The sequence below is a fragment of the Carcharhinus amblyrhynchos genome, chromosome 25, assembly GCF_965287045.1.
Source record: "Carcharhinus amblyrhynchos chromosome 25, sCarAmb.v2.hapA, whole genome shotgun sequence".
In the NCBI taxonomy this organism is placed as follows: domain Eukaryota; kingdom Metazoa; phylum Chordata; class Chondrichthyes; order Carcharhiniformes; family Carcharhinidae; genus Carcharhinus; species Carcharhinus amblyrhynchos.
In genome coordinates this window covers 42464021-42477745 of record NC_137348.1, presented here as the reverse complement: position 1 = coordinate 42477745, position 13725 = coordinate 42464021, and the positions used below count along the sequence as shown (strand labels likewise).

General features: G+C 45.6%; 1 protein-coding gene across 5 annotated transcripts in view; it reads right to left on the bottom strand.

Moving 5' to 3' along the window:
• Window positions 1-13725, bottom strand: part of grin1a (glutamate receptor, ionotropic, N-methyl D-aspartate 1a) — a 201296-nt gene that overhangs the window by 84223 nt on the left and 103348 nt on the right. For all 5 annotated transcript variants that reach the window (XM_080212517.1, XM_080212514.1, XM_080212515.1 and 2 more), the window contains 2 exons: window positions 4247-4368; window positions 1220-1394 (listed from right to left, as the gene is read on the bottom strand). In XM_080212517.1, the coding sequence (XP_080068643.1) occupies window positions 1220-1394; window positions 4247-4368 (297 nt within the window). The remainder of the gene's footprint in view (window positions 1-1219; window positions 1395-4246; window positions 4369-13725) is intronic.

Here is a 13725-nt window from a genome sequence, read left to right as displayed (position 1 = left end):
TCTGGATGATGGGCGCCAAGCGATTACCATCCTGAAAATTCAGATCACTCAGAACCTCTTCCTTTCTCACTTTTCTCCTTTCTCACTTTTCTCCAGTAAACCACAAAGTCTGTTGGGATGGTGTTGGGGTTACGGAATGTGTCTGTTAAAGAATTCTTCACAATCTTCTACATGTTAACAGCAAGTCTTTATTAACTATTTGTAACTGTAAACACATGCTTGGTTTCATTGGTCAGAACATTGAATACAGGAGTTGGGATGTTTTGTTGAAGTTGTACAAGACATTGGTAAGGCCACACTTGGAATACTGTGTGCAATTCTGGTCACCCTATTATAAAAAGGGTATTATTAAACTAGAAAGAGTGCAGAAAAGATTTACTAGGATGCTACTGGGACTTGATGGATTGAATTATAAGGAGAGGCTGAACAGACTGGGACTTTTTTCTCTGGAGCATAGGAGGCTGAGGGGTGACCTTATAGAGGTCTATAAAATAATGAGGGGCATAGACAAGGTAGGTAGTCAATATCTTTTCCCAAAGGTAGGGGAGTCTAAAACTAGAGGGCATAGGTTTAAGGTGGGAGGGAAAGATACAAAAGTGTCCAGAGGGGCAGTTTTTTCACACAGAGGGTGGTGAGTGTCTGGAACAAGCTGCCAGAGGTAGTATTAGAAGCAGGTACAATTTTATCTTTTAAAAAGTATTTAGCTAGTTACATGGGTAAGATGGGTATAGAGCGACATGGGCCAAATGAGGGCAATTGGGATTAGCTTAGGGTTTTTAAAAAAAATGGGCGGCATGTACAAGTTGGGCCGGAGGGTCTGTTTCCCATACTGTAAACCTCTGTGACTCTATATACAGTAATGAGTATCGGCAAGGAATTATCCCCATGTCGAGGTCTTTAACCAGTCCCAACTCCAGCCCACACTGACCCTTGGACTGAGCCATGTGATTTCTTACATCACTATATGGATGGTACTGTACACATTAAACCTCTCCGTGCCAGACCTTTACACTACAGCATCCACACTTCTTTTAACTGACTTTTGTTCCGCTAACAACATATTTTAAACTCCCAAAGAAATTCATTTCCAGCAGTGAACATGTAGGATATAAAAGGAGCAGGTCCAGCATTCCACACAAAGCATTGAGGTGATTATTTAAAGATGAAGATATACAGCATCATGAATACAGTGAATATAAGCCTGGAATTAACTTCATACCTTTTAAACAGTGGTCCTGTTTTCCAGATGTTGGTGTTCCCTACACAACCTTTCGGAGGGTCAGTAATGTTTTCCTTTTCAAAGAGTTCATGGATGGATTGTGCCACGATACCAACAGCGTCATTAATGTGAGCACTTTCATTTTTACCATCGATCAATTGCAAACCAATTACACCTGCACAGGAATTCAAACCAGCACATATCAAAGCAGAAAACCGTGGCCTGGGATGTTCCAGACCCATTGTGCCAACCCAATACAGGAAATCTGCTGAGCCAGACAAAATCCATTGATATTTGGAGAAAGTGGATATGAGATATAAGAGTGATACTATGAGGGTCATGAGATGCAACAGAGTGTTATAGTGAGGGGTGTGGGGTCTATCAGAGTGTTACAGTGAGGGGTGTGGGGTCTATCAGAGTGTTACAGTGAGGGATGTGGGGTTATCAGAATGTTACAGTGAGGGGTGTGGGGTAATATCAGAATGTTATTGTGAGAGCTATAGGGTATATCAGAGTGTTACAGTGAAAGATATGGGGTATATCGGAATATTATAGTGAGGGGTGTGGGATTTATCAGAGTGTTACAGTGAGGGTTGTGGGGTTATCAGAATGTTACAGTGAGGGGTGTGGGGTAATATCAATGTTATTGTGAGAGCTGTAGGGTATATCAGAGTGTTACAGTGAAAGATATGGGGTATATCGGAACATTATAGTGAGGGGTGTGGGATTTATCAGAGTGTTACAGTGAGGGTTGTGGGGTTATCAGAATGTTACAGTGAGGGGTGTGGGGTAATATCAATGTTATTGTGAGAGCTGTAGGGTATATCAGAGTGTTACAGTGAAAGATATGGGGTATATCGGAATATTATAGTGAGGGGTGTGGGATTTATCAGAGTGTTACAGTGAGGGGTGTGGGGTATATCAGAGTCTTACAGTGAGGGGTGTGAGGTATATCGCAGAGTATTAGAGTGAGGCAGGTGAGGCATATTGGAGCCTTACACTGAGGGGTGTGGCGTATATCAGAGACTATTAAAATGAGGGGTGTTTGGTATATCAAATTTTTACAAAGAGGGCTGTGGGCTATAATCACAGTGTAACACTAAGGGATGTGGGATATATCAGAGTGTTACAAAGGGGTGTGTGGGCTACATCAGAGTGTTTAGTCAGGGGTGTGGGTATATCAGAGTGTTACATTGAGGGGCATGGGGTACATCAGAATGTTACAGTGAAGGGTGTGTATATCAAAATGTTACAGTGAGGGGTGTGGGCTATATCAGAGTGTTACAGTGAGGGGTATGGGTTATATCAGAGCATTACAGTGAGCGGTGCGGGCTATATCAGAATGTTACCACGAGGGATGTGGGCTATATCAGAGTGTTACAGTGAGAGGTGTGGGTATGTCAGATTGTTACATTGAGGGGTGTGGGGTATATCAGAGTGTTAAAGTGAGTAATGTGGGGTAGATCAGAATATTACAGTGTGGGATGCGGGGTATATCAGGTTGTTACAAAGAGGGCTGTGGGCTATATCACAGTGTTACAATAAGGTGTGTGGGCTACATCAGATTGTTACAATGAGGGATGTGGGCTACATTAGAGTGCTATAGTGAGGGCTGTGGGGTATAACAGAGAGTTATGGTGAGGGTTGTGGGGTATATCAGAGAGTATTACAGTAGGGGTGTGGGGTATATCACAAGAGGGCTGTGGGCTATATCAGAGTGTTACAATGTGGTGTGTAGACTATATTAGATTGTTACAATGATGGGTGTGGGCTACATTGAAGTGTTACAGTGAGCAGTGTGGAGTATATCAGAATGCTACAGTGAGCAGTGTGAGATATATCAGAGTTACAGTGAGGGGTGTGGGGTACTTCAGAGTGTTTAGTGGGCTGTGGGATATATCGGATGTTACAGTGAGGGGTGTGGGCTTTATCAGAATGTTACATTCTGGGATGTGAGGTATATCAGAGTGTTACAGTGAAGTTGTGGGGTATAGGGTGTATCAGAATGTTACAGTGAGTGGTGTGGACTATTTCAGAGTGTTACAGTGAGGGGTCTGGGACATATCAGAGTGTTACAGTGAGGGGTCTGGGATATATCAGAGTGTTACAGTGAGTGGTGTGGGCTATATCAGAGTGTTGCAGTGAGGAGTGTGGGGTCGACCAGAGTGTTATAGTGAGTGACGTGGGGTATATAAGAGTGTTACAGTGAGGGGTGTGGTGTACATCAGAGTGTAACAGGGAGGGGTGTGGGCTATATCACAGTGTTGCAGTGAGAGGTGTGAGGTCGATCAGAGTGTTATAGTGAGTGATGTGGGGTATCTAAGAGTATTACAGTGAGGGCTATGGGGTATATCAGAATGTTACAGTGATGGGTATGGGCTATATCAGTGTGTTAAAGTGAGGAGTGTGGGCTATATCAAACTTTTACAGTGAGGGGTGTGGGGTATATCAGAATATTACAGTGAGGGATTTGAGATGTATCAGAGAATATTACAGTGAGGCGCATGGGGTAGATCAGAGCATTACATTGAGGGCTGTGGGCTATGTCAGAGTGTTACTGTGAGGGGTCTGAGGTGTATCAGAGAGTATTACAGTGAGAGGTGTGGGATATATCAGATTGTTACAAAGAGGGCTGTGGGCTATACCAGTGTTACAACGAGGGGTGTGGGCTACATCAGAGTGCTACAGTGAGGGGTGTGGTTATATCAGAATTTTACAGTGAGGGGTGTGAGTATATCAGAATTTTACAGTGAAGGGTGTGGGATATATCAGAAAGTTACAATGAGGGGCGTGGGGTATATCAGAATTTTATGGTGAGGGGTTTGGGATATATCAGAAAGTTACAGTGAGGGGTGTGAGGTATATCAAAGTGTTACAGTGAGAGGTTTGGGTGTATCAGAATGTTACAGTGAGGGCTATGTGAAGGCCAGTATGTTTGGATGACACATAAGGAAATTGATGAGGAAGGTGTGGATACACTAAAGAACACGGTTTGAATTGCAATTCAGCAATTTACTGTCACCATACCTTCTGGAACATGTTGCATGGCCCTGCCAGATATCTCTCTTTCTCCAACAAGCCATACATAGCCAGGCCCCGTCATATTCAGCAGTGTTGCAGTCTTGTACATTGTTACAGCATCATCTTCACTGAGGAGGATGAAGAGGAAGACATTAATGTTTGATGAGGCAGTTATCAGCCTGTAACTACTGTAATGGACTCACTGGGCTTGTGGGCACTTGGATGTTGATCTGTCCAGCTGGATTTGACAATGTCAAAACACAAGAAATAAATTCTGCATCACTGGACAGTTTATATACACTGTGAAATAACTGGGCACTCAGACTAAGGAAGGAGCCTTCGAGCTTTGGTATCAATTCTCTCGGCGAGATAGTTGTGGAGAATTGAGATTGGAGCTGACAAACTCAACCACTGCTGAACACTCCACAGGCTACCTTTTCATTATAAATATCTCACCACCTCTCTGCTTTATTTTGGACTGAGGCTCTCTCTGATCCTGATCAAAGGGTCAGACTTTGATGGATTGATCAAGTCCCTATCGCTTGATTAGTGTCAAAGCACAGGATGGAAGGGACCAGACCATCTAGGGAGACTAAAGTCCCAATCCATCATCAAATGTGGTTACTCCAACTTCAAACTGACCTCAATTTCAATGATCACACCTTCCTCTTGAAATAGGTCAGGATTTATAAATAAATGCTAATCAAGGTTGGACGATGTAATCACAATGTTTCACATCATTTCTGTTCCTGCCCCACTTGAAATCGTTAGTTGCTGATTTCTCCCCCAAAGTCTGTCTAGAAAGGGTCATCAGCTGCTGTCAGCTAAAGTACTGGGCAGTTTTGCAGACATTTTGCTTGTCCTGCTTTTCAGATTTTTGCTCTTGGAATAATTGTAAACAGCTTGCTGTGGCCTGTAGGATGCTCAGAACTCAACTGGGCTTCCCAGCAATGCAGTTACTTTTCAAAGGAGGTTCTTCTGGAAATGTAAATTTTAACAAATCAGTGGAGGAGGGAAAAGTGAGAACAACGTGAAGCAAGAGCAAGCAAATCTTCAGAGGCAAAACAGAGGATCTATGTGGGCCAAATTTACCCTCTCAGCCCCCGCCCAACAGGGAAGAAGATGGTCTATCACTGGGAATGGACATGGATGTGGCCTGACTAATGCCACCCTCTATCCCCACCCATCAACTCTGGATGGGACATTGAAAGGAAAGTCTGCACTTTTTTTTTATTTGTGGGACATGGGTGTCGCTGGCTGGCAAGAATTTATTGCCCATCCCTACTTGTCCTTGAGAAGGTGGTGGTGAGCTGCCTTCTTGAATCGCTGCAGTCCATGTGCTGTGGATTGACCCACAACGCCATTAGGGAGGGAATTCCAGGATTTTGACCTAGCGACTGTGAAGGAATAGCAATGTATTTCCAAGTAAGAAGTCTCACAACACCAGGTTAAAATCCAACAGGTTTATTTGGTAGCAAATGCCACTAGCTTTTGGAGCGCTGCTCCTTCGTCAGGTGAGCGGGGAGTTGTAATCACAAAGAAGGCATATAAAGGCACACACTCAGTTTACAGAATATTGATTAGAATGCGAGTCTTTACACTAATCAAGTCTTAAAGGTGCAGACAATGTGGGTGGAGATAGTATGAAGCATAGATTAAAGAGATGTGTATTGTCTTCAGACAGGACAGTCAGTGAGATGTTACAAGCTCAGGCAAGTCGTGGGGGTTACAAATAGCGTTGAGGCCACCCTCGTGTGTGGAATTTGTCTATCAGTCTCTGTTCAGCGACTCTGCGCTGTCATATGCCGTGAAGGCCACTTTGGAGAACGTTTACCTGAAGATCAGAGTCTGAATGCCCGTGACCGCTGAAGTGTTCGCCAACAGGAAGAGAACAGTCTTGCCTGGTGATTGTTGAGCGATGTTCATTCATGTGTTGGCATAGCGTCTACATGGTCTCCCCAGTGTACCAAGCCTCGGGACATCCTTTCCTGCAGCGCATCTGGTAGGCCAACGTTGTCTACTTGATATGCTGCAGGAAAGGATGTCCCGAGGTTTGGTACATTGGGGAAACCATGCAGACACTATGACAACGCATGAATGAACATCGCTCGACAATCACCAGGCAAGACTTCTCTTCCTGCTGGCGAACACTTCAGTGGTCACGGGCATTTGGCCTATGATCTTCGGGTAAATGTCCTCCAAGGTGGCCTTCACAGTACATGACAGCGCAGAGCCGCTGAGTACAGACTGATAGCCAAGCTCCGCATACGTGAGAATGGCCTCAACCGGGATTGTGGGTTCAAATCACACTACTTGTAACCCCCATGACTTGCCTGAGCTTGTAACATCTTATTTACTGTCCTGTCTGGAGACAATACACATCTCTTTAATCTGTGCTTAATGCTATCTCCACTCACATTGTCTGCACCTTTAAGACTTGATTAGCTGTAAAGACTTGAATTCTAATCAGTATTCTGTAAACTGAGTGTGTGCCTTTATATGCCCTGTTTGTGATCAGAACTCCCCACTCACCTGATGAAGCAGCAGCACTCCAAAAGCTAGTGGCATTTGCTACCAAATAAACCTGTTGGACTTTAACCTGGTGTTGTGAGACTTCTTACTATGTTTACCACAGTCCAAAGCTGGCATCTCTACATCATGATATATTTCCAAGTCAGGATGGTGGGTGGCTTGGAGGGGAGCTTGAATTTGGTGGTGGTATTCCCAGGTATCTGCTGCCCTTGTCCTTCTAGATGGAAGTGGTCATGGGTTTGGAAGGTGCTGTCTAAGGACCTTTGGTGAATTGCTGCAGTGCTTTTTGTAGATAATACACACTGCTGCTACTTAACATCAGTGGTGGAGGGACTGGATGTTTGTAGACGCGGTGCCAATCAAATAGGCTGCTTTATCCTGGATGGTGTCAAGCTTCTTGAGTGTTGTTGGAGCTGCACCCATCCAGGCAAGTGGGGAGCATTCTGTCACATTCCTGACTTGTGCCTTGTAAATTGTGGACAGGCTTTGAGAGTCAGGAAGTGTGTTACTCGCCCCAGTATTCCCAACCTCTGACGTGTTCTTGTAGCTACTGTGTTTATGTGGTGAGTCCTGTTGAGTTTCTGGTCAATGGTAACCCCAAGGATGTTGACAATGGGAGATAAAGTGATGGTAATACCATTGAATGGTTAGGCTGCCTCTTATTGAGGATGGTCATTGCCTGGCATTTGTGTGGCACGAATGTTACTTGCCACTTGTCAGCCCAAGCCTGGATATTGCATTTGTTGCATTTGAACATGGACTGATTTAGTATCTGAAGAGTCACGAATGGTGCTGAACATTGTGCAAGTATCGCCACTTCTGACCTTTTGATGGAGGGAAGGTCATTGATGAAGCAGCTGAAGATGGTTGGGCCTAGGACCAACTTGAGGGACTGTGTAGAGCTGTCCTGGAGTGGAGATGACTGACCTTCACAACCACAACCAGTGGAGAGTTTGCCCCTGATACCCATTGATCCAGTTTTGCTAGGGCTCCTTGATGCCACAGTCGGTTGAATGTGGCCTTGATGTCAAAGTCTGTCATTATCACTTCACCTCTGGAGTTCGCTGTTTTGCTCATGTTTGAACCATGGCTGTGATGAGATCAGGAGCTGAGTGACCCTGACAGAATCCAACAGGCTGCCACTGAGTAGGTTATTGCTGAGCAGGTGCTGCTTGTAGCCCTTTTGATGACCCCTTCCATCACTTTACTGATGATCGAGAGTAGACCAAGGGGGTGGAAATTTAGACAGATTGGATTTGTCCTGCTTTTTGCGTACAGGACATAGGACAATTTTACATATTGTTGACTAGATGCCAGTGTTTTAACTGTACTGGAAGAGCCTGGCTAGAGGAGCAAGTTCTGGAGCACAAGTCTTCGGTACAATTGCCAGAATATTGTCAGGGCCCACAGCCTTTGCAGTATCCAGTGCCTCCAGCCATTTCTTCACGTGGAGTGAATCGAATTGTCTGGAGACTGGCATCTGAGATGGTGGGGACCACTGGAGGAGACCAAGATGGATCATCCACTTGTCTCTTCTGGCTGAAGATTGTGCAAATGTTTCAGCCTTATCTTTTGCACTGATGTGCTGGGCTCCTCCACCATTGAGGATGGGGATATTTGGAGAGCCTCCTCCTCCAGTGAGTTGTTTAATTGTCCACCAAATTCACAGCTGGATGTGGCAGGACTGCAGATCTTAGATGTGATCCATTGTTTGTGGGATCGCTTAGCTCTGGGTCTATCACTTGCTGTTTGACATGCAAGTAGTCTTATTTGGTAACTTCACCAGATTGAACCCTCAATTTTAGGTATGCCTGGTGCTGCTCCTGGCATGCTCTCCTGCACTCTCCATTGAACCAGGGTTGATTCCCTAGCTTGACGGTATTGGTTGAGTGGAGGATGTGCCACACCATGAGGTTGCAGATTGCACTGGAGTACAGTTCCACTTCTGTCGATGGCCCACAACACCTCATGGACATCCAGTTTTGAGTTGCTAGATCTGTTTGAAGACTGGCGCATTTAGCAGCGTAATGGTGCCACACAACATGATGGACATTATTCTCAATGCGAAGGTGGGACTTCGTCTTCACAAGGACTGTGCGGTGACCACTCTTACCAATACTGTTATGGACAGATGCATCTGCTACTGGCAGATCGGTAAGGACGAGGTCAGGTATGTTTTTCTCTCTTGTTGGTTCCTTCACCACCTGCTACATACTTTATGCTTCTTTCTTGATCAGGAATCCTTTTGCAAGGAGGCAGAGGAAGATCTGGCAGAGGGAAAAGACAGCCAGAACTGGAGGAACAAGACACAGAAGGGGGTGAGCTCACAGGAATCCTCCCCCTCACGTGAATGTTATTCCAAAGTATTTACAGCTCAAAAACAGGCCATTTGGCCTAATGCCCTGATAGTGTTCATGCTCCATACAAACTTCTCACCCTGATCATCTAACCTATCCTCCTTTCAACCCATCCTCCTGTCTATCTTTTGCTTTTGTTTATTGTTTTCCCTTAAAGACATCTTTGTTATTTTTCTTGGTAACTGCCTGTGGGTGATAAACAATCCTGGATTTTACCACCTAATATTTGATCTGATTGGTTCTGTAGTTTTGACTTTTGCATCCTGCTCTCACAGATGCACCAGCATAGCCCCCCACTCCTCCCTCCAATTACTCCCTCCCCCCCACTACTCCCCCTCCCCCACCTCCACCGATCCCCTCTCCCCTCTACCCATCACTCACTCCCCCTCCAACTCCACTTCTTCCCCATCCCCTTCACTGCGCCCCCTCTCCCAACTCCCCCCAGCCCTGCCAATCCTCATTCCCCCCACCCCTTCCCCTCCCCTCCAGCCCCCACTCACTCCCTCTTCCCCACTCACTCTTCCTCTCCCACCCACTCCCCTGCCAATCCCTCCTCAACCTCCCACACCCCAACACATCCTCACTCCCGCCATTCCTCCCTCCCCCAATAACCCCCACTCCCCCTACACTCCCCCTCCCCTACACCCCCCATTCCCCCCTATACCCCCTGAACTCCCCCCTACACCACCCACTTTCCCCTTCCCCCCCTACACCACCCACTCCCCCCTACACCTTCCACTCCCCCCTCCCCCACCACACCCCCCCCTCCCTAAAACAGGGGTGGAATTTTACAGCCTCACTCGTCCCGAAACCGTAAAATCCCACCCCAGGTCAATGGACCTTCCCATTCTGCCCCTCACCTACTCCAATTCCCGTGGCAGGCTAGGCGTAAAATTCTGCCCATTAACTCTGTTTATCTTTCCACAGATGCTGCCAGACCTGCTGGACATTTCCAGCATTTTCAGTTTTTATTTCACATTTCCAGAATACTTGTATTCTTATATCAGGTTGCTACGGAGACGGGTGCAAACATTCCAGGGGATGTGGTTGGTTAGAGACAGGGGAATGCAGCGGATTACACATGGTAGCTTTGGACTCAAGTTGAATGCAGGAATAGGGCCTGAGTGGGATTGTGGTCAGTACAGTCTCAATGGGCCAGATAGCCTCCTTCTGTACTGTAGGGATTCTATGGATTGTATGGTACATATAGACACAGTGAATAAAAACTGGTACAGGCAAACTCAGGAAAAAGCTAGCTGGTACTGTTCGACAAAGCAGAATGGAGGAAGTACAGAATAACTCTGGGGAAGTAATTAGAAGCACATCAAGCTGTATGTAGACCCTCAGTTCGAAAACACAAAGTGTCACTATATGCTGAGATTCTGCGTATTCTGGTGTTGTGAAGGAGGGGTCTGGCCTCGCTGCCGCGGAACACTCCAAGCAGTTGGACTATGCCGTACCACCTGTTCCTTGTGGAAAAATTGATGCATAAAAATACATTCGACCACAAGTCCATCAGGCAGTGATCTGCACGTAACATTCTCAAGGCCCTGAGGGAAAAGATGAATCCTATCAGATGGTTCCCTTAGCAGACTGTCAGAATCATTTGACAGAATGCCTCATCACCAAACTTTCAAAAAAGCGACAAGACCTAGCTTGGCTGGTGGTGAGAAAGGCTCTCCCTGTCAGATCCTACATGTCCGGAATCACACCCCATCTGCATGTTGTCGTGAGGTGACTATGGTGGGAAAAAGATTGTTGTCCACCACCTTGTGGAATGTGCCTTTGCAGAGAAGGTCTGGAGTGAGGTGCAGCAGTATTTGTTGAGTTCATTCCAAGCAGCTCAGTGATGCAGGACTTTGTGCTCTATGGACTGTTCCCAGGAACGCACACTGAAACAAACATCAGCTGCTGCTGGAGGTTCATCAACGTGGTGAAAGATGCTCTTTGGTCTGCCTGAAACCTGTTGATCTTCCAGTGCAAGGAGTTGTCCCCGATCGAGTGTTGCAGACTGGCACATTCCAAAGCCCAGGACTAAGTACTGAGGGATGCACTAAAACTTGGGGCAGTCATTGCAGAGGTGCAATCGGGAAAGTTGCTGTCTAAGATCTTTCAACCACAGTGAACTGTGGAGAGGGGAATTATATAGAATCCCCTTGGGCTGGATGACTCACCGAATATTACATGTAGCATAATTGTTCTGAAACATCTCACAGTGCAACTTGATCAATGTAAATAGTTTGAATATCATTGCACTTTCTATAATGAGCATTTTACAATGTTTTGTAATGCTCTTTTAGATATTTTATTCATAAGTATATTTTTGCAAAAAAAGGAATTGGAAGCCCCAAGGCTTGAGGAGTCTGAGAAAGGACGTGGTTAAAGATAGACTCTGGAAAAGAAACAAAAATAGACATGGAATCTGAATGGAACAAACATAAGGCTAATGGAACTGGTTACAAACAGATGCACATTGTTATCATTTGAATTGTTTGACATTATTATTTGAATGGGTGTAAATTGAGAGAGGTCGATACTCAGCAAGATCCTGATGTCCTTGTGCATCAGTCACTGAAAGTAACACATAGGTGCAGCAGACAGTAAAGAAAGCAAAGGATGTGTTGGCCTTGTTGGCAAGAGGATTTGAGTATAGGGATAGGGATGTTTTGCTGCTATTGTATAGGGTGTTGGTGAGGCCACACCTGGAATATTGTGTGCAATTTTTGTGTCCTTTCTGAGGAAGGACATCCTTGCTTTAGAGGAAGGTTGGTTCCTGGGATGGCAGGTCTATCATATGTGGAGAGACTAAATCGGTTAGGATTATATTCCCTGGACTTTAGAAGAGTGAGAAGGGTGGTGTTCAATTTTTATGCCAGTGGCTCCTTCCAAATCTCTACAGGTGACCTCTGTGAAATTCCATGCTGCAACTCACACTGTGGTGGAGCCAGCCATAGGGGTGTTGAAGATAAGACTCCAGTGCCTGGACTGGTCTGGTGGAGTCCTGCAATACCACCAGCAGAGGGTATCATGCATTGTGGCTGCTGCTCCCTGCATAACCTGGTACTTCAATCATGGAGGAACTGCCTGCGGAGGAGATGGAGTCCTCCAATAAGGTGGACATTGAAGGGGATGGGGCTGAGGAGTTCCTCTTGGGAGAGGATGTCAACAATGAGGCAGTGGCAATGTTCAGATCAGGCAGATGAGATTGGGATACGCTGACTGCCGCTAGATTCTTGGAGGGTGATGAGGACATCCAGTAAGAACATCCCATTATCTTCACTTAGCTTCCCTTGTCTGATGGAGCAGACACCCTGTCTACTAAGGTTGCTGTCATGGGGATGCAGCAGCGTCCCATTATACCTACAAAGCATCTCAAAAGATTCAGAGAGCTCATGGGGAGGGTGAATGAACTCTGTGACCCCAGCTCAGGACATTCTGACAGACATTAGAATTCCCACTGAGATAAAGGGAAGATTGATGTGCTCAGTTGCTCTGAAGGAACGTCATCAATGTTCCAATGTTCGCTGGAAAAGTTGAACAAAGCACAGAGAGGACGCTCTGGACTGTGTACTCTGCTTTTATCTTGTGCTGGAATCAATTTTGCGCTTCAGCCTGACGGGAACACTACTCATCATAACCATATACAATGATTAACACTTGCACTCACACTGTGCAATTACAACTTCTTGTCCTACGTTACCCTGTTGCTAACTTTAGGTGCACCCCAGCATCCATGGCAGAATTCACTGCACTTCCTCTTAGCAAGAACATCCTTCCTCAGATAAGGAGACCAAAACTGCACACAACCTGCCAGATGTGGCCTCACCAAGGCCTTGTATAATTGCAGCAAGACACTCTGCTCCTGTACTCGAATCCTCTCACTATGAAGGCCAACATACCATTTGCCTTCTTTACCATCTGCTGGATCTGCATACAACTGGTGTATGAGAACACCTAGGTCTTATTGCACATTTCCCTCTCTCAATTTATAGCCATTCAGATAATATCCTGCCTTTCTGTTTTTGTTACGAAAGTGGAGTTGCAGATAGTGATGAAAATTGTCACAGGATATTGATAGGCTGGAAAATTGGGCGGAGAAATGACAGATGGAATTTAATCCGGACAAATGCGAGGTGATGCATTTTGGTAGATCCATTTCAGGTGGGAGCTATGAAATAAATGGCAGGACTTTCAGGGGCATAGACACACAGAGAGATCTGGGTGTGCAGGTCTATAGATCCTTAAAAGTGGCAGCAAAGGTGGGGAAGAAATCATACGGCATGCTTGCCTTCATCAGATGGAGCATCGAGTATAAAAGTTGGCAAATTATGTTACAGTTATATAAAACGTTGGTTGGGCCATATTTGGAATACTGTGTCCAACTCTGGTTACCACACTACCTGAAGGACATGGAGGCTTTGGAGAGAGTGCAGGAAAGGTTTACCAGGCTGTTGCCTGGTATGGAGGGTATTAGCTATGAAGAGAGGTTGAATAAACTGGGATTGTTCTCCCTGGAAAGATCGAGGTGGAGGGGCAACCTGATGGAAGTTTATAAAATTATGAGGGGTACAGATAGGGTGAACAGTTGGAAGCTTT